At 46.4% G+C, this 21543-nt stretch overlaps 1 protein-coding gene across 1 annotated transcript; it reads right to left on the bottom strand.

Moving 5' to 3' along the window:
- Window positions 1-1692: 1692 nt before the first annotated feature.
- LOC134403863 (lithostathine-1-like) lies at window positions 1693-19645 on the bottom strand. Its single transcript, XM_063134383.1, has 7 exons — window positions 19623-19645; window positions 16120-16160; window positions 14171-14247; window positions 10350-10477; window positions 8901-9050; window positions 2583-2697; window positions 1693-1962 (listed from the first exon to the last, which is right to left on the bottom strand). Exons 3-7 carry the CDS (start codon window positions 14232-14234, stop codon window positions 1892-1894), a joined length of 528 nt encoding a protein of 175 aa, XP_062990453.1. The 5' UTR covers window positions 14235-14247; window positions 16120-16160; window positions 19623-19645; the 3' UTR covers window positions 1693-1891.
- Between the last annotated feature and the right edge of the window lie 1898 nt (window positions 19646-21543).

The following is a 21543-nucleotide window of genomic DNA, read 5'->3' as shown; positions in this document are numbered from 1 at the left end:
GCATGCTGTAGTGAAACCACCCTTTTCATTTCATGAAATCTGAACATCTCTTTGCTTCTGCTTGCTGAGATTTTCTGGTGTCCTGATGGGATGGAACACCATTCGCCTTGCACTCCGTCTGCTCTCTGGAATGAAATGACAAGTTCTGCTTCAGTTCCCTGCTCTCTCACAAACCAAATCAAAATAAAATGTGCAGCAAACGAATCCTTGATGTGGTAGCACTTCTTCTAATGTGTTTAGAAGAGGGAAAAAGGGTAGTACTAGTTATTAGAAGTGTTTTCAACTACAAGTGCTCTAAATTTAAAGTATTGGGTGCTTCCTCTGATGTTTGTTTTGGCACAGTCTTCACACAGCACATAGTTAAACTATGGAATTCACTGCCACAAGATGTAGTGATGGCCATCAATTTGGATGGCATTAAAAGTGGGTTGGATCAATTCCTAGAGGAGAAGTCTATCAATGGCTACTAACCCTGATGACTATGTGCTACCTCCAGTATCAGAGACAGAAAGCCTATATACGTCAGTTGCTGGGGAACATGGGTGGGAGGGTTTTGTGGCACCCGTGTCCTGCTTTGTGGGTCCCTGTGGGTAGCTGTTTGGCCACTGTGTGACTGTGGGTAGCTGTTTGGCCACTACATGGACCCTTGGTCTGATCCAGTAGGGCTCTTCTTATGTTCTTATTTGTGTTTTGACAGAAAAAAAACCTCCTACAAAGGGGGGGGCTATAAATGCAATAAAAATAAACTCACAGGGTGTGCTGAGAGTCATAGGACTTCTTTCTATTGAAACATGCATGGGATGTTTAGCTGAAAATTGCATAGCATGCATAGGATTGTGGCATAGAATCATAGAATAGCAGAGTTGGAAGGGACCTACAAGGCCATTGAATCCCACCCCCTGCTCAATGCAGGAATCCACCCTACAGCATAAGTCTTGGGAAGGATCTGCTCTGTATGTTTCCTTGGAAATAAGGTCCATTTTGCTCAGTGAAACTTGTAGTCTGGCCCTTTGCATGTTCACTAAGAAGTATATCCCACTGAGTGTGATGGAATGTAGAATGCATAGGATCGCAGCCTATTCAACAGGCAAAGGCTATCAATAGCTACTAGCCCTGATGGTTGTGTGCCATCTCCAGTATTCGAGATAGTAAGTCTGTGTGCCTCAGTTGCTGGGGAACATGGGTGGGAGGGTGCTGTTGCACTCATGTCCTGCCTTGTTGGTCCCTGGCCAATGGCTGTTTGGCCACTGTGTGAACAGAGTGCTGGACGAGATGGACCCTTGGTCTGATCCAGCATCAGGGCTCTTCTTACGTTCTTGCTTTTATGGATTATTTATTTATTTCTAACATGTATATACCATCCCATAGCCAAAGCTCTCTGGGCAGTTTACAAAAAACTGCCCAAAGAGCAGTTACAATACATCTTAATGTAAGGCTCTATGGCCCAGGTTGGTGAGTTTGAAGTGGCTAGTTTGGGCTATGAGTTACTAAAGAATTAGTAACTACAAGTGTGACACAAGTGCTTATTCCCTTCTTATCACTGTGGAAGACAGACCCTCTCGCAAGTGACACTTGTTGGGAGAGTTAACAACAGCCTACCCAGGGGGTGGAAGGACAGATGCAAGACAACTGGAGCTTCTGGAACAGTTTATTAGCAAGCGGAGGAGCCCGTTCGCCAGGAAAACAGGCGGAGAAAGTTGGAGTGAGCTTTAGTCACAGCCGAAGGGAACAGCGTGCCAGAGGCCCAGGTGAACTCCAGGTCTCTGGCGAAGAGGTCTTTTGCCACAAGGAAGGGTCTTGGAAGGTGCAGGAGAAATATCTTCGGCTCAGTAGGCATAGTTAGCTTCCCAAAAGGTGATGAGCACTCATTACGCCTTGCAGAGCACTTGGCCTATGAAGGTTTCCACTTGCAGAGAAATGCATTCTTGGAATTACAGCTAGCATCTACCCACAGCCTGTTCCCTGAAAGAAGGAAGGGATAGTGAAATGGCAGCCTTGTCTACAGACACATCCCTCGCCGTAGAAAAAATGCGAATAAAATAATGAGTAAGACTTTTTACTTTATTCACAATGGTTAAAGCCGTGATTTAAGGTGTCGTCTGAACATGGCCCAGCTTTCTGGCTTAACCATCATGGTTAAAGCCATTGTTTCAGGTGTCTTCTGAATGGGGCCATAATTAAATGACTGGTCCAAGGCTTTCTGAATCCAACTTTTTTCTATTTTTCGTAAATAGGGACATTTGCCCATCTCCAGTGCCTCCCATATGTATTCCATTATGTTAAGAGCTGATGACAGGGATTATTTGCAGGTAATAACTGCAGATTTTAAAGAACAGGAAGTCGTGTAAGGAGAGAAAGGAGGGGTAATAACTTCTGAGAAAATCACTAGATCAATGGACTGGAGTTCATGGAAGGAGCTGAACAAGGGGACGGTGACCAGTGTTGAAGGAGATACAGTAATGAATGCTCATATACAGAATTCCAGAGCAAAAGAGCAGTTGCTGTCGATTAATGCTGGAATCAAACCCTGATTTCACATACTTAGAGCGTGATGGCTTCCGCCTCCAGCCCAGCCCCCTTACCTAAATAAGGTGTAAGAACTGCACAGTTAAACTGATGTGCGTAATCGTTGGGCTCTCCAGCCGCCCAGCTGTTATACATGAACCGTGTGCCATCTGTCCACCGCCAGCCAGATACCTGTGGAACAGTAAAAAGGTACATCAAGATGGGCCAATTGGGAGGGAAAACAAGCAAGACGCTACCAAGCGGGGAACACATTACGTTGGACTTCCAAATAGAACTTAAACGCATTTGTAGGGGAAAGTTATTGAGTTCTCTTAACTAATATCTGTTTGCCAGAATGCAGATGCATGATATCTTCAATTTGTTTTCAACTTTTTGACACTGGTTGGACCGGATCAGATAAGAAAGCTCATCCATTGCAACCAGCCTAGCGCAGACCATGAGGTTCATGATCAAGCATTTGTTCCACACAGGTACATGAGGACCAAGTGGCTATCAAAACAGACAAGGCAGTGAGAGAGTCCGGCTCACTGAGTACGAAAAGGAGACCTAGGCCTAATCTGCACCAAGCAGGGTATTGCACTATAAAAATGGTATGAAAGCGGTATATAAAAGGCAGGAGCCACACGACTGTTTTGTAGCAGTACTGAAGTGCACGGAGAAGTGTTGGGGCCCATTGACACATAATGTAGACCGCTTTCATACTGGTATATCCTGCTTCGTGTGGCTCCTGCCTTTTATAGACCTCTTTCATACTGCAATATCCTGCTTGGTGTAGATTAGGCCCTAGTGACAAAGTGTTGGGGTAAAAAGAAGTGAAGCACACACGCTAGTTAAGCACCCATATGTGGAGAAAGAAATTGCTATGCATTTACGTAGTTATTTAATTCACTCGGGTCGTCGTTTAAACTCTAAAATCATCAGCTGAAGCCAAAACAAGGCAGAGCAAAGGGAGCTAAATCCCAGAAGGATAGTCCTGCAGAAAGGTAAGAGTTTCTGTAGTCCTGGAGGGAATCTACACGTCGTACTGAAGGCGCCTGCATGTGCCTCCAGTCCGCCCTCAAAACGATGGTGTAGATTCCCTAGCTACCTGCCCAGAAGAGACGGAGGAGGCAGCAGCTGGGGAATCCGGCTGCATCCTTGCAGCTGCCGCCGCCTCCCCGCCAGCCTCCTGCTGCCGGGGTAAGAGCAACCCAGGTCGCTCTTACCCTGGCAGCAGGAGGCCGGCAGGGAGGCCGGCGGGGAGGCGGCGGCAAGGACGCGGCCGGATTCCCAGCCGCCTCCTCCTCCGTCTCTTCTGGGCTGCAGGTAGGCAGAATCTACACCATCGTTTGGGGGGCGTACTGGGGGCGCATGCATGCGCCTTTAGTACTACGTGTAGATTCCCTCCTAGACTAAGTCCAAGCTTGGGAAGGGCCATAAAAGTAATTCAGAGCTCTATATTGAAGAGAGCTACGGAGTAGACCTAGCTAGTGGGAAAGTCTGCTTTGAAATACAAATTGTAGGGTAGTTTCAGTTAAGACTCAGTGTAGATTCATGTTTTAGGTCTTTAAGAGCAGTTCATAAACTAATGTTTAGCTATAGACCCCAACCCAAGTTACGAATCCAGCTTTTCTTTTAGGTGTGTGTTGCTGTTGTTGTTTTAAAACGAGTAACTGGAGCAAGTGCACACTGAACCAGGCTCATAGTGACTCAGCCCCTGGTATTTTAAGGGGAGCTCTAACCCTAACCTCTCCTTAATCCTAGTAAGCCTGTGTACACCAGCTGCTGAGGAACATGGGCGGGAGGGTGCTGTTGCACCATGTCCTAGTTTGTTGGTCCCTGGTCAACAGCTGGTTGGCCCCTGTGTGAACCGAGCGCTGGACTAGATGGACCCTTGGTCTGATCCTGCATCAGGGCACTTCGGATGTTCTTAAGTAGTTGAGCAATAGGGCACAGCCCATCCCCCCGCCTTGCCTCAGAGGCCATTTCAGGGGCTCCGAAATGGCTCTGATTTGCCTTGGGCCACCTCAGGGCTTTACTGCTTAACCTTGGAACTGAAGCCAAGGTGAGATTTGGGCCCCTGAGCAGTTTGGCCTTTGCAGGATTCTTGGGGGGTGGCCTCACTGCGGGCCACCCAGGAAAACTGGGGGAAGGCCGACTGGGGGTCCATTGGACTCCCCACTCCCTACCTGCCGTCTCCTGCTCCTTCCTTCCTTCCAAACCCAGAACCGCCACCACTGCTACCCCCAGGACTTACCTTCACATGCGTCCTCTTCGGAGCCAAGCAACGATTTAAAGGAAGAGTGTGGGGCTCTCTAATTTTAATAGCTCTTTAGACACAAAATGCCAAAATGGTTCTTTATAGCTGCTGTACTTTGCAGTGATAGAGCTATTCAAAATAGAGAGCCCCCGTGGTCTTCCTCTAAATCACGGCTCAGCTCTGAAGAAGACACAAATGAAGGTAAGTCCCAGTAGCAGCGGTGACAGGGGAGGGTGGAGAGGGAGGGGAGTCCAGTGAGTCCAATGGACTCACCTGGACTCATGGCTGGCCTTACGCTGGCTTTTCCAGGCAGGTGGGTGGGCGGAGGGAGCAGCCCAGAACCACCCGGAATTGTCCTGAGGCACCTCAAGGCTTCAGTGTCAACCAGTTTCGGCCTTGTGGTGCCTCAGGCTGACCAGGTACCACCTCAGATTCGGGCTGAGGCATGCTGAATCGGCATGCTTTGGGTCAGATTCGGGCTGAGGCAGTGCACAGCCCTATTGAGCAACACCTTTCCTTTAAAAAAAAAACACGATCTAATTGCCTACAGCAGTTGTTGTTGTTATTATTATTATTATTATTATTATTAATTACATTCCACTTTTACTTCCTCCAAGGAACCCAAGGCGGCATACACAATCCTCCTCGTCTATTTTATCCTCACAACAACAACCCTGTGAGGTAGGTTGGTCTGAGAGTCTGTGACTGGCCCAAAGTCACCCAGTGGGTTTCCATGGCCGAGTGGGGACTAGAACCCGGATCTCCCAACTCACAGTCCAACACCTTTAGCCATTACACCACTCTGGCTGGGATGCTATCTAGGGCTATAAATGGAGGCAGTGTTTCAAGGGAGGCCAGGTCAACAAGTGTGAGGCGCCTGTTGCCAGACCATATTCTCCTATTGTTGAGATAGAAAGGGAGACTTCATTCCCGCCTGGGAAAAGACAAGAGACTTGTGCCATCCTAAAAGCCAGGTCTGACATGCAAAGCAGAATGCAGTATATGGCACGAAGCTGTTCCCACTCTGGCATGGCCATTGTTTTCCAAACTTAATCCTTGGATCTCTTTCCCTTCCTTGGACATTATTTCCAAATTTATAGTGAGGCTCCAGAAAAATCAAGAAGAATCAAAAGCTAAATACTGTGTGTAGCTTATTAAGCCTCTGTGCCTACTCTGACCCTTCTCCCACCCGCTGTCCCGCTGCAGCCCTCCCACCCGAGCAGTTGCGCTGTTTCGCTCAGGGGCTGCAAGGGGCAGGGAATCATCTTGATAGGCTGGAGCGCTGGGCTGAAAACAACAGGATGAAATTTAATAGGGATAAATGCCAAGTTCTACATCTAGGAAATAGAAACCAAATGCAAAGTTACAAGATGGGGATACTTGGCTCAGCAATACTACAAACGAGAAGGATCTTGGAGTTGTTGTAGATCGCAAGCTGAATATGAGCCAATAGTGCGAAATGGCTGCAAGAAAGGCAAATGCTATTTTGGGCTGCATTAATAGAAGTATAGCTTCCAAATCACATGATGGAACTGGTTCCTCTTTATTCAGCCCTGGTTAAGCCTCATCTAGAGTATTGCGTCCAGTTCTGGGCTCCACAATTCAAGAAGGACGCAGACAAGCTGGAGCGTGTTCAGAGAAGGGCAACCAGGATGATCAGGGGTCTGGAAACAAAGCCCTATGAAGAGAGACTGAAAGAACTGGGCATGTTTAGCCTGGAGAAGAGAAGATTGAGGGGAGACATGAGAGCACTCTTTAAATACTTAAAAGGTTGTCACACAGAGGAGGGCCAGGATCTCTTCTCGATCCTCCCAGAGTGCAGGACACAGAATAACGGGCTCAAGTTAAAGGAAGCCAGATTCCGGCTGGCCATCAGGAAAAACGTCCTGACTGTTAGAGCAGTACGACAATGGAACCAGTTACCTAGGGAGGTTGTGGGCTCTCCCACACCAGAGGCCTTCAAGAGGCAGCTGGACAACCCTCTGTCAGGGATGCTTTAGGGTGGATTCCTGCATTGAGCAGGGAGTTGGACTCGATGGCCTTGTAGGTCCCTTCCAACTCTGCTATTCTATGGTTTTATGAAAGGAGCAAAAGCCTGATCCACTTTCTAAAAACCCTCAGCACCTACCCCCAGAGGAGGGGAAATCTCAGCTGCATCCTTAAGGGGGTGGCTCTAATAACCCCATGGAGGGTGGAAAGTTCAGGACTAAATTTCATACGCCACCTCCTCCCCAAATCAGGAGGCACCTGATCCACCTTCTAAACCCTGCACAATTACTCTGCTAGGGGTGAAAATCCCAGGTGTACCAAATAGACTGCTGAGTTAGTTGCTTTAAAGTGGCTCCCAGTAGCGAAATTGTGCATTTGCCTCCATAGACACTAGTGGCTTAATTGCTTCAACTTATTCCAAATGTGCTAAAGCCAGCAAGGAGCAAAGATTTTGACCACTTAGGTTGCTTACAGACACAGAAGTCTGTAAGCAACCTAAATAATCCACTCTGTGCACGGTGGGGTATCAGAGTGAGTTATTTGGGCAAAATAAGCTGTTGTGCATAAAAGAAATAAAAAATAAATCTCTCTGACAGATTACATGATAACCCACCATGTGTTAAATAAGCCATCATGGCTTGTTTAACCAATTCTGGGTTATTGTGACATATGAACTTAGTCCAAATATGCAACCTCCAGTATCAAAGGCAGTTTGCCTATGTACACCAGTTGCTGGGGAACATGGATGGGAGGGTGATGTTGTACTTATGTTCCACTTGTGGGCTGGCTGTGGGAACAGAACGCTTGTCTGATCCAGCATGGCTCTTCTTATGCTGTTTTTTATGTTGGTTAAAACAAAAATGGATTGCAAACAGCCCCAAAGTGGGCAAATGGTATTAAAATGTAAAATGTGGATCAATGTAAGCAAGTGTAAAGTGGGCTAGATGGAACAACAGAAAGAACTGGGCATGTTTAGCCTGGAGAAGAGATGGAGGGGAGACATGAGAGCACTCTTCAAAGACTTCAAAGGTTGTCACAGAGAGAAGGGTGAGGATCTCTTCTCGATCCTCCCAGAGTGCAGGACACGGAATAACGGGCTGAAGTTAAAGGAAGCCAGATTCCGGCTCGACATCAGGAAAAACTTCCTGACTGTTAGAGCAGTACGACAATGGAATCAGTTACCTAGGGAGGCTGTGGGCTCTCCCACACTAGAGGCATTCAAGAGGCAGCTGGACAACCATCTGTCAGGGATGCTTTAGGGTGGATTCCTGCATTGAGCAGGGGGTTGGACTTCATGGACTTGGAGGCCCCTTCAACTCTGCTATTCTATGATTCTATGATGCGCGTTGCGACAAAAACAAAACAAAACTCCGACTTTAAATATATACTGGTGGGATCTGAGCTAGTGGTGACTGGCCAAGAAAGAGATTTTGGGGTTGTGGTGGACAGCTTGATGAAAATGTCCACCCAATCTGTGGTTGTTGTGAAAAGGCAAAAATTCTGTTGGGCATAATTAAGAAAGCAGTTTAAAAACATATAAGGAAAAAAAACACATTAAACATTAAAGGGTATCCTCTCAATAAATCTATTGTATAACCACACTTAGAATACTGCGTACCCCACATCTCAAAAAGGATATTGTAGATCTGGAAAAAGCATCACCCCTATGAGGAAAGGGTACAACATCTGACATTGTTTAGCTTAAGGAAAAATTGAATGAGGGGAGACATGATAGAGGTGTACAAAATGATGCCTGGTACGGAGAACGTGAATAGGGAGACATTTTTCTCCCTCTCTCAAAATGCTAGAACCCCAGTGGGGTCCTATCCCATGAACCTGATTGGTGCAAGATTCAGGACAGATAAATGGGCATTCTTTACGCAACACATAATTAAACTATAGAATCTGCTAACACAAGATGTAGTGATGGCACCAATTTGGCTGGCTTTAAAAGGGGACTAGCTGGGGAGATATCGATCGGCTACTACTCATGATGGCCATATGCTACCTCCAATATGAGAGGCATACAAACAAGAGGGGGTTAAGGCACTCATGCTGTACATATGAATTTCCCAAAGGCAGCTGGCTGAGCACTCTATGAACAGATAGACCCTGGGCATGATCCAGTCTTTTGTTAAGGGCTCACTGGGTTTGAGTTTGGTTTCAGGGTCAACCCGATCCACACATATTGTCCCCTCCAGTTGCTTTCAGACACATAAGTGCCAATGAGGTCTGTCTGGATTGCACTTGTGACGGATGCTAAGTGGCCGTCTTTCCCACTTCGCTGGCAGGCCGCCTGTGTGGAGAGAGAAGCGAAAAACACTCTGTTACAAAACCTGCCTCAGAGGAGGGTTTCTCATTTTTGTCCTGGCAGGGCCTGGCCAATTCCCATGGACACGTCAGCTTGTGCCACCCTGCCTGCCCTGCACAGCTGCACCAGAGAGGGATCGGTCAGCAGGTTCTGCCCATCAACAGATGGACCAGCCTCATGGTAGGGAGGCAGCCTGGGAATGTTCACAGAGTTGAGATCATCTGCATCCTGGCTCTCCTTCCTTGAGAGAGGAATGGATTAAAATGAACCCACTAGCAACTCCAGTTTCCCCCCAAATAATTTTGTGAAAAGCTTCCAAATGCTGCCTTTTGCCTGCAGAATTCTGGACACCATCCCAGCCTCTCTCTCTCTCTCTCCCCTCCCTCCCCCTTCTCTCTCTGGGCAGGTTTGCACGTCATGCTAAGCCATCCTGTGAATAAGCTACACAGTGTGCGTTGTTTGTGGAACAACCGACGGTGGGCCTAATATACTATAGCCCTCTTATGTATCTGGTTACTCCAGACAGGGCTCCTGCAGCGTTAACTGTTGTGACAAAGAAGGCATTCCACCAGGTGCTGCAGGCATACAAATTGCACCTGCTGAAATTCCTTTTTCAAGACAACTGTTAAAGATCCAGAAGCCCTTTTCCTCCTTTTCATAGGTAAAGAAAATAGAAGGCTGTGGTTTGGAAACAACAACAGCATAATAAGAGTGGTAACACTCAAACCACAAAGTCATCAAAACAACTTACATAGATGAATAATTCAGAAACTTTACAAACGTACAAAGAACAGGCACAACAACAATGTTTATAGGATGTTCACACTAACATTCACAACAAAGCCTGCAATATCAACATCTAATATACATATAGTGAACTATTCACATGAAGCGCCTTTTATGTAAACAATAGTCCAGTACTAATTGCTGTTTCGAAGATTCTTCCTCAGTATGACACTGAAAAATAATTCAAAAGCACCATACTCAGCATTTGTACATTTGTAAAGTTTCTGAATTATTCATCTATGTAAGTTGTTTTGATGACTTTGTGGTTTGAGTGTTATCACTCTTATTATACTCCTTTTCATAGGGTCACCCTAGATTACGGCTGCCTGCCTGTGCTTTGCCGAGCCTGGATCATGGTAGTAGCCAGTGAGCATGAAGGGTGAAGGAGATTTCTTGGTCACAGAAGGACCCCTTCTTCAGATAGTCCAAAAGTGGCAAGGAAAGAAATTTTAAGTGGACCGGTCTGGAGTAGCACATCCAGCAGGCCACGTGACTCACCTCTGCCTCCGCAAAGGTCAATGGATTGCTGAAAAACTCAAAGCAGTACACCTCAAAATTGAAATTGTAGGAAAGGGTACCGTCAGGGCAGGTAGTCCGGGGCAGAGCCGGGTTTCTGGGTTTCAGTCCTACAAGGTGGGAAGATAGCCAGGTGTGAGGATTCCCAGTATTCCGGGGGCAAAGCCATGCTGTTGTATTTAACTCTAATGGGATTGCCACTGGGTGGGTTTATATGCACTAGGATTTTCCACTCTATTATTTATTTATTTATTTATTTATTTAGCACCAACAATTTACTTGGTGCTGTACAAAATATACAAATAAAACAGCGATACCCTGCCTAGAGGCTTACAACCTAAAATCACATTAAAACATATGAAGGGGGGAAGGGTTCACAAAACAGAAATAAGACAATATTCATAGTAATAAGAACAGTAAGTCAAGCTAAAATACCAAAAGCTATGGAAAACAAATGAGTTTTCAAACGCGTTTTAAAATCTACAATGGAACTCGTAGTTGCTCTGGAAGAGCATTCCAAGCAAACGGGGCAGCCAGAGAGAATGGGAGAAGCCGGGCAAGAGAGATAGAGACTCTTGGGCCGGAGAGCAACATAACATTTGAAGAACGGAGGGTACGAGGGGGGTGGCAGAGTGAAATGAGAGAAGAAAGATGAGAAGGTGCAAGACCATGAGACGCTTTGAATGTCAGCAAAAGAAGCTTATACTGAATTCTGTTTGGGATCGAAAGCCAATGAAGAGATTTCATCAAACAAGAAACATGGTCAAAACGACGAGCCAAGAAAATAATCTTGGCTGCAGAATGGTGAAGAGAGACCGAAGAGGAGAGATGAGCAGAAGGAAGACCAGTCAAAAGAAGATGACAAAAGTCCAAACGGGAGAGAACCAAAGCATGGACAAGGGTCTTAGCAGAAGATTCACCCAAGTGGGCCTATTTGAATGCTAGTTTATTTTATTTTATTTTATTTTATTTATTTATTTCATTTTTATACCACCCAATAGCCGAAGCTCTCTGGGCGGCTCACAAAAATTAAAACCATAATAAAACAACCAACAGGTTAAAAACACAAATACAAAATACGGTATAAAAAGCACCGCCAGGATAAAAACCACGCAGCAAAAATGGATATAAGACTAAAATACAGAGTTAGAACAGTAAAATTTAAATTTAAGTTAAAATTAAGTGTTAAAATACTGAGAGAAGAAAAAGGTCTTCAGCTGGTGACGAAAGGAGTACAGGCACCAGGCGGACCTCTTTGGGGAGCTTGTTCCACAGCTGGGGTGCCACAGCGGAGAAAGCCCTTCAATAGGAGGGCTTTTTAGGGCTGTTGTGGTATTGCTTTTCCCAAAGCAGCTTGAAAAAGGAGTTTAGCACAATGCTTTCTCCGCTGTGGCAGCCCGGCTGTGGAATGAGCTCCCCAGAAAGGTACGCTTGGCACCTACAGTGTACTCCTTTCATCGCCAGCTGAAGACCTTTTATTTTCTCAGCATTTTAACACTTAATTAAACAAGTTTAAACTTTGTTGTTTTAATTCTACATTTTAACCTATATCAATTTTTGCTGTGTGGTTTTAATCCTGGTTGTGCTTTTTATATTGTATTTTGTATTCATGTTTTTAAATTGTTGGTTGTTTTATGCTTTTCATGGTTTTAATTTTTGCGAACCGCCCAGAGAGCTTTGGATATTGGGCGGTATAAAAATGTAATAAATAAATAAATAATATAGCTAATAGGTGGCAACACCCTTATCTCGTGACCAAGACCCTTCTATAAGGTTTATTTATAAGTAAGACTCATTCAGCAAAGTTCCTTTGCAACTTCAGTTAAAAACTTAGAATCATAGAATAGCAGAGTTGGAAGGGGCCTGCAAGGCCATCGAGTCCAACCCCCTGCTCAATGCAGGAATCCACCCTAAAGCATCCCTGACAGATGGTGGTCCAGCTGCCTCTTGAAGGCCTCTAGTGTGGGAGAGCCCACCACCTCCCTAGGTAACTGATTCCATTGTCGTACTGCTCTAACAGTCAGGAAGTTTTTCCTGATGTCCAGCCGGAATCTGGCTTCCTGTAACTTGAGCCCGTTATTCCGTGTCCTGCACTCTGGGAGGATCGAGAAGAGATCCTGGCCCTCCTCTCCTTGAAGACTGCTATCATGTCTCCTCCTTGCATCTGCATTTTAGCCTTTGGAGACCTCCCTGTCTTCATCTGATCCCTTGATGACCCTTCTGCCTCCTCACTCCCACTCGCCATTGTGGTCCCACAGAGCTCTGGATGTTCATTCAACTCCTTAACTCCTTCTACCACCTGTGTGCTGGCTCCTCAGGGATGGAAAGGAACATCTCCTGCACATGTTCACAATCGTCCTCTTCAGTATTGCTGCCTATAGGTCCCTGGTTGACAGCTGGATGGCCACAGTGTGAACAGAGTGCCGGACTAGATGTACCCTTGGTCTGATCCAGCATCAGGGCTCTTCTTTGGTGCTTTTGTTTTTATGTCCCTCATCCCCAAAATGTTCAGGAGTTCCTTCTGGTCCTTCCCTGCTATTCTCCCCTTTGCAAGCTGTCACACAGCCCTGTCCCTTTTCAGCTACTGAAAGATACACACACACCCTCTCTGAACGTGCTGCTGAAACTCCGTTCCATTCTATATCAGCTCCTTGACTCCCTCTTTAATTTCATTTGCATTCATTGATTACATTTTGATCCTGCCCCATAGCTGAATACCTCCGGGCGTTTTACAAAAAATAAAAATTAACATTAAACATCTGTGGTCTTTTTTCTTGTCAAATCTTTCCAGTCCATGGGAACTGGGCATGTTTAGCCTGGAGAAGAGAAGATTGAAGGGAGACATGAGAGCACTCTTCAAATACTTAAAAGGTTGTCACACAGAGGAGGGCCAGGATCTTTTCTCGATCCTCCCAGAGTGCAGGACACGGAATAACGGGCTCAAGTTACAGGAAGCCAGATTCCGGCTGGACATCAGGAAAAACTTTCTGACTGTTAGAGCAGTACAACAATGGAATCAGTTACCTAGGGAGGTGGTGGGCTCTCCCACCATAGAGGCCTTCAAGAGGCAGCTGGACAACCACCTGCCAGGGATGCTTTAGGGTGGATTCCTGCATTAAGCAGGGGGTTGGACTCGATGGACTTGTAGGCCCCTTCCGGCTCTGCTATTCTATGATTGATTCTATGATCCAGAATGTCCCTAGCTGAACTTTTCATTCCTGTCATTATCCACCTTAGAATATTTAGGATGTTTTAATCATGTATGGTATGTTTTTAATCAGTTTTTAATGTGCTTTGTATTCACTGTTTTTCACTGCCTCGATCCAAGTGGAGAAGCGGGTAAGAAATAAATTATTATTATTATTATTATTATTATTATTATTATTATTATTATTATTATTATTCTCTCCCCATCACACACACTCACATTGTCTCCAAAATTTTTGCTGCCATGTTGGAAACCCCCTTATCTTTATGTTAGTCCAGGTGACATTTTCAATTTGTATACGCTAGTATTAATTGGTTCATTATCCGAACACAAATTGGGGGGGGGAAATACTCTGTTAAAAAATAATATCTACATCCATGAAACTTGGCAGTTTTTTCCATGGATACTCATACTGTACATATCACCCCTACATGTTTAAATGACGGATTTCAGGTACTGATATTTTCTCATGCTTAAAATTGACAGCTGGGGCATTACATATAAATAATTAACGGAGGAAGCACAGTATGTAGGATCCTCTTTGGGAAGCAAATGTACACATGTCATCATATTTTGAATGGTAGCAATAACATACCTTTTGCCCAGGTGGTGGACAGAAGGCCAAAGAGACAAAAGACAAGGTAAGCAATGGTGGCCATCTTGGTTCTAGGCCTATGGAGAGAGAGAAGAGGGGAGGTTGAGGAGGGTCTTCAGTAACCCTTCTTCACTGCCAAACTGTGGACCACGCTGGCCAGCTACCTCCTTGGCCTTCCTCCCCAGCAGAGAGGGGGCAGTGTTCAACCCTGCAATTTGCCATCCCTTGTGCACACCCCTTTCTTTGAGCATCATCAGACTGGGCGGGGTGGAGGGATCATCTTTCCTTACCGTCACTTTCCCCCCCGCTTCTGTCCCACAATACTTCCTCTTTCTTCACACAGGGAAAGAAAGAGGAAGTAAACAATGACTTCATGGCCCATTCAGTGGCTGTTTCTATCTCATGGCTTCTCCTGCATAGAGCAGGAAATGGCAGCACATTTTTGTTAAAAAAGAGAGAGATCGAATTTACCGGGGTTTATTTTGTGATGGAAAGAAGGCTAGAAATAGCGGGAGTTGTGCGGGAGGCAGAGGCCATCATCATCATCAGACCCATTTCTGTCGTTGGAGGCTCAAGTAGCTGCCACGGCTCGGAGCGCCTTTTACCATCTTTGGCTGGTTCGCCAGTTACGGCCTCTCCTGGACAGGGATCGCTTGGCCACGGTGGTACAGGCATTGGTAACCTCAAGATTGGATTACTGCAACGCGCTCTATGTGGGGCTGCCCTTGAAGCTGCTCCGGAAGCTGGAGCTAGTGCAGAATGCTGCAGCTCGGCTGTTGTCTGGAGTTGCCCCTTTCCAGCATGTAACTCCTCTGCTGAGGGAACTGCACTGGCTGCCAATTCGCTACCGGGCCAGGTTTAAGGTTCTTGTACTTGTGTACAAAGCCCTAAACAACTTGGGACCTAGATACCTGAGAGAACGCCTTCTCCCCAACCAACCTGCCCGGTCACTGAGGTCATCCGAGGGCCTGCTCCTGGTGGTTCCACATAGACCCATCCTCCGATTGGAGTCCACCAGGGGCAGAGCCTTCAGCGTGGCGGCCCCCCTCCTATGGAACTCCCTGCCTCTGGAGGTCAGGCAGCCTCCAACCTTGTACTCCTTTCGGTGCCTCCTGAAAACATCTTCATTCCAAGAAGCCGTTCCTTAATATGCAGCCTTGAGTCTCTGTTTTTTGCTTCTTTTAAATTTTGTTTTAACTGTTTTATTCTATTTGTTTTTTTCATTTTATCTTGTACACCGCTCTGAAATTTTTCAATGGGGAGCAGTATATAGATATTCTAAATAAATAAATAAATAAATAAATAAATAAAAGAACCCATGAACATCCGTAAGTGGGCAGTAGTGGGCATTATACAAAATACTAGTCTGATGATGCTCTCTAACTTTCAAGGAAGACTAAGCTGTTGTGGGGACCACCAGCTGAGAATTTATCTCACTGCATAGGACAAATCATAGGAACATGACAGTGCAGGCAAAATGCACATTTGGATAGGGTGACCCTATGAAAAGGAGGACAGGGCTCCTGTACCTTTAACAGTTGCATAGAAAAGGGAATTTGTACATATGAAGAACCTGGTGAAATTCCCTCTTCATCACAACAGTGAAAGCTGCAGGAGCCCTGCCCTCTTTTGTATCTGGTCATGCTAGTATAGTTCCTGTTTCATGTTGCCATGCAAAAGCTCCCTAGATTAGGTGGGGCTTCTGGTCAGGCATGCCCCACTCAGATCTGTATCTAAGTACATCGGATGGACTTCGCTTTATTATCCTGACCCTTCTAGCCTCTATACCAGCCTTCCTCAACCTGGAGCGCTCCAGATGTGTTGGACTACAACTCCCAGAATGCCCCATTCTGGGAGTTGTAGTCCAACACATCTGGAGCGCCCCAGGTTGAGGAAGGCTGCTCTATACTATATAATAAATGTATAAAGAAACAAATAAATAACTGTACCTTTCACCAAAAGGAAAGTGACAATGATGAATACTTGCAACCTAGAGAAAATGATAAATACATATGATTTATTTTATTTGTTTATTACATTTCTTTACTTCCCAATAGCTGAAGTTCTCTGGGCAGTTCACAACAGTTAAAAACGACAAAATACATTATAAAATAAATATAAAACATAAAAGTTTAAAACAACAGTATAAAAGGACTAACTAAAATAAAACCTAGCTGCAATGCAGAGATTTAAAATACAATGACAGATTTAAAGCAACAGAGTTAAAATACTAAAATGTCTGGGAAAATAAAAAGGGGTTCACGTGGCACCGGAAAGAGCACCATGTGAACCTTTCTGGGAAGCTCATTCTACAACCAGGATGCCATAGCAGAAAAGACCCTCTTCTTGCTAAAGCTGATCTCAGGGTCCGGGCAAATACATATGGGAGGAGTCGATCCTTCAGATAAGCTGGCCCCCAGCCGTTCAGGTTCAGAACTTTGAATGTTAATACCAGCACTTTGAATTGGGCCTGGACCTGGTCTGGCAGCCAGTGCAGCTGGAAAAGTAGCTGGAAAAGTAGCACCACCTTCTGGAATCGGTCATCCAAGTAGGATCAGAACCAGTACAGCGCAGTGCCTCCAACTCTCAGCCCAGACGACCTGGACCCAGTGAGATATCCCCTCCTTATTAGATGAAATAAGCCATCAAGAGCAAGGATGGTTGAATGGACTTGGCCAAGCACCTTGTCTGCATCCTTGAGTCTCAATAACTGAAGTTAATCCAGTAAAACTAGACCAGATGGTGCTCTGGACACCTCTACTAATGGAACTGCACTAATCGGGGTGTCCAATTCATGACGAAACTGAGCGACTTTGTCTTCAAAGTACTGTGCAAACCAGTGTACTCCTGAAGGTTCCAAAGTCTCTCTCCTTGGCTCTAAGTGCAGCAGGCCAGGAAGCGCTTGGAAAAGCTCCGTTGGTGAGTAGATGTAAAGGTTGTGAAAAGGACTCCTTATCTGCCACCATCACTGCCACAGAGTAGGCTAGATAGCGAGTTCTAACCAGTGTGTAGTCAAACTTGTCTGGGGTTTTCCTGCACCTGCGTTCTACCTGTCTTCCCTCTTGCTTCAGCTCAGTTGTATACCAAGGAAATGGCCAGGCTTTGTTCAGGAGAGGACGCTTGGGCACAGTCAGGTCAACCGCCCGAGTCATCTCTGCATTCCACAGAGCAACCTGGGCTTCGACAGCAGCACCAGCTACACCGCAGGAAAATCCCCCAGAGGTTGGGCTGATGACATGTTGAGACAGCCCCAGGATTGTCATGGCAGCCATGAAGTCCTGAGCTGTCCCGGATACAGCAGCCTCAGCATGGAAATTGAGATTTCCCAGAACCACCATTTTAGGGGTACTCAACACAAATTCAAGGCCACCTCTGTCAGCTCAGGCAGAGAATCTGATTGGTAGATGCCATGTATGCCCCTACTGCTCTGGTGTTGGGAGCAGGTGACCCAGGAAATCAATCAGAAACAGATTCTGATTCAGAAGATGCCAAGCCGGGGGGGGGGGGTAGTTCACACGGGAGAGCCTTCAGCTGCAAATGCGCCCCTCCCAGAGTCTATCTCCTAAAGGCCAGATCCTATGCTCTCAGGAGACAGGGAGTCCACTTCCGGGAGTGAACATCAAAAAACATTACTAGATGCTAAGAATCGCCGGAAGTTAAAACGTTCAGCGAGATTAGCAGCAAAGAGACAGTCGGAGAGATTGCGTGAGAAGGTGTCCACGCACCTTCCGCCACCTTGAAGCTTGGGACATTTGAAAAGCCTTTTTTTCCCTTTGAACAGTCAATTGTTTTGCTTAGTCTGCATAGCGTTGCCTAGGGGGGATTTTCCCATAAAAGTGCCTAGTTTTTCATAGAATCATAGAATCATAGAATAGCAGAGTTGGAAGGGGCCTACAAGGCCATCAAGTCCAACCCCCTGCTCAATGCAGGAATCCACCCTAAAGCATCCCTGACAGACAGGGCCGGTGCTACCATAGAGGCCACTCAGATGGCCGCCAAGAGCACCAAGCTAAGAGGGGCGCCAGGCACAGCGCAGCACTCACGCGTGTTGGCTGTGAGACATCCCGTCCCGAGGATTCAGCTGGGCCTGGGTGGGTGAGATGACACCCCGCGCCTGCCCAGCCGAAGCGAAGCCAGGGACGCTGGGGTGGGGCGGCTCCATGTTTGGACTTCCAGAACACGCCCGGAAGAGAGAGAGAGAGAGAGAGAGAATGTATAGGTGAATGGGGTGCACGGGGTTTTTGAGTGAATGCATGTGTTCATGTGTGTGTTTGTTTGGAGTGAGTGATGCTGAATGTGTGTGCACGTGCGCATGTGAGTTGGGGGGGATAATTTGGAGGTGATATTCCTATTAAATAATGCATTTTGGACCCATAGACGTTCCTTTCTGATTTGTTTGCTATAATTGGCATGACGTATTTCTTGCACTTTAAAATAAATTTAGTAGTTTCAAGTTTTGTGCTTCTTATTTTTTCCAGGAAACATATGTTCTTAAAAATCAAAGTTGGCATTTTGCGTGTGTGTGTGTGTGTGTGTGTGCGCGTTGGTAAAAGTAGCTCACCTTGCCTAGGGTGCAAAATAGTCTGGCACCGGCCCTGCTGACAGATGGTTGTCCAGCTGCCTCTTGAAGGCCTCTAGTGTGGGAGAGCCCACAACCTCCCTAGGCAACTGGTTCCATTGTTGTACTGCTCTAACAGTCAGGAAGTTTTTCCTGATGTCCAGCTGGAATCTGGCTTCCTGTAACTTGAGCTCGTTATTCCGTGTCCTGCACTCTGGGAGGATCGAGAAGAGATCCTGGCCCTCCTCTGTGTGACAACCTTTTAAGTATTTGAAGAGTGCTCTCATGTCTCCCCTCCATCTTCTCTTCTCCAGGCTAAACATGCCCAGTTCTTTCAGTCTCTCTTCATAGGGAACACTTGTGTTACAGAAGTGTTAATTGTTTGCAATAAAGCTTTGTGGATTGGCCCGGGAACTTTCCTTAGTTTTGTCTCCTTGCGGATGCTTGGGCAGCTACAGCACACGACAGTAGCGGTATTGGCGGAACACCAGCAGAACCCCTAATCCGTCCCAGGTACCGAACACAAGGTACAGACACTCATGATAAGCACTCAAATAAACAGGAAGCCTAGAGAGGGAGGCAGAATTTCTACAGAACATCCACCACCACCGACCCTCAAGTCAGTGTTGGTGATGCAGCAGGAACCCGGGGGGGGGGGGTGCACAGCTGGGAGAGACTAACCTCTCCCAGTTTCCCCACTCAGGTCTCAGTAATACCTACCAGGTTGGCTCTCTTGACCACAGTCAAATCATGGATGAGGTAGATTCTGTTTGGGATTGACCTGGCATTCATGGCATTTTTTAGTTGGACGAAACCCCCTTTGATCCCCCAAATCTAGCTATAAATCACCGTGAAGAAAAGAATGGTGAGTATGAGAAGAGCCGCGGTCCTCACCTTTGCTGGGATGTTCAGTCCAAGGAGGAGATGTTCTACACAGTCCGTGTCATATTTATAACGCTCGTAGAAGTGGTGGGAGGGAACCAAATGTCCCCAGCTCCATTCATAACCTCCAGCAGGAATAGAGCATGTGGAGATGCAAGATAAGCGGAATGGAGATAAGGTCAAGGGAAGTGGGACATTTGAACGGCTGGGAAACCGATAACGTCGTGCATCTGCTGCCTCTGCCTTCCCTGGAAATTGCAGAGCCTGCAGGCATACTGCCATGATTGTGCCCTTAGACTTCCTACAAATTCCACCAGGCCTTTGGATTTAATTCCTTCCTCCTCAAGCATCTTCTTTGGTGATGTGTTTTCATAGAATCATAGAAAAGCAGAGTTGGAAGGGGCCTACAAGGCCATCGAGTCCAACCCCCTGCTCAATGCAGGAGTCCACCCTACAACATACTTGACAGATGGTTGTCCAGCTGCCTCTTGAAGGCCTCTAGTGTGGGAGAGCCCGCCACCTCCCTAGGCAACTGGTTCCATTGTCGTACTGCTCTAACAGTCAGGAAGTTTTTCCTGATGTACAGCTGGAATCTGGCTTCCTGTCACTTGAACCCGTTATTCTGTGTCCTGCACTCTGGGAGGATCGAGAAGAGATCCTGGCCCTCCTCTGTGTGACAACCTTTCAAGTATTTGAAGAGTGCTATCATGGCTCCCCTCACTCTTCTCTTCTCCAGGCTAAACATGCCCAGTTCTCTCAGTCTCTCTTCATAGGGCTTTGTTTCTAGACCTCTGATCATCCTGGTTGCCCTCCTCTGAACACACTCCAGCTTGTCTGCGTCCTTCTTGAATTGTGGAGCCCAGAACTGGACGCAATACTCTAGATGAGGCCTAACCAGGGCTATGTGCTACTGCCAGTATCCGAAGCAGTAAGCCTGTGTGCACCAGTTGCTGGGAAACGTGGGTGGGAGTGTGCTGTTGCACCATGTCTTGCTTTGTTGGTCCCTGATTGACAGCTGGTTGACCATTTATGAACAGAGTGCTGGACTAGATGGACCCTCTGTCTGATCCAGCATGGCACTTGGGCCTGATCATGACAACTGAGTCATCTCTGCAACTGTGACCTGGGCTTTGACAGGAGCACCAGCAATACCTGCAGGGAAATCCCCCAGAGCCCATTGGCCTCAGGGGATGGACCATTTTAATAGACTCCTACCCTTGAAGACGGGAAAGGCCACCTCAATAGGAAGTGACCCACCATGACAAGAGGTAGATGTTAATTGCCCCAGTTGAAAAAACCGGATCAATTGAGTGTCCATTTACATGGGTTAGGCTGATGACATGTTGAGACAGCCCCATGATTGTCATGGTGGCCATGAAGTCCTGAGCTGCCCTGGATACAGAAGCCTTAGTATGGAAATTGAGATCTCCCAGAACCATTCGCAACCTCCAGCAGGAATAGAGTACGTGGAGATGCAAGATAAGCAGAATGGAAATGGTGTGATAAGGCGCTCCATCACACCTGCACATTTTCCCTGGTTTACCCTCAAATTATCCGCCCTCGTTTCCATAGCGTGTGAAAGCCTGATCAACTTATACCTTTGCACTTTTACATTTCATTCATCTTTACACCTATCGCTGTTCTTCCGTTGAGACGCACATCCCCCCCCACAGATCTCCTCTGTACCCGCCCCCTACAGTTCATTGGTTGGTGGTAGTTGGACTAGGGTGACCATATGAAAAGGAGGACAGGGCTCCGTATCTTTAACAGTTGTACTGAAAAGCGAATTTAAGCAGGTGTCATTTGTATATATGGAGAACCTGGTGAAATTTCCTCTTCATCACAACAGTTCAAGCTGCAGGTGCCCTGCCCTTTTTAAAATCTGATCACTCTAGTATAGCTCCTGCAGCTTTAACTGTTGTGATGAAGAAGG

This window comes from Elgaria multicarinata, chromosome 9, assembly GCF_023053635.1.
Source record: "Elgaria multicarinata webbii isolate HBS135686 ecotype San Diego chromosome 9, rElgMul1.1.pri, whole genome shotgun sequence".
NCBI lineage: Eukaryota > Metazoa > Chordata > Lepidosauria > Squamata > Anguidae > Elgaria > Elgaria multicarinata.
Note: the sequence above shows the minus strand (reverse complement) of the source record. Positions and strands in the feature narration are given on the sequence as shown.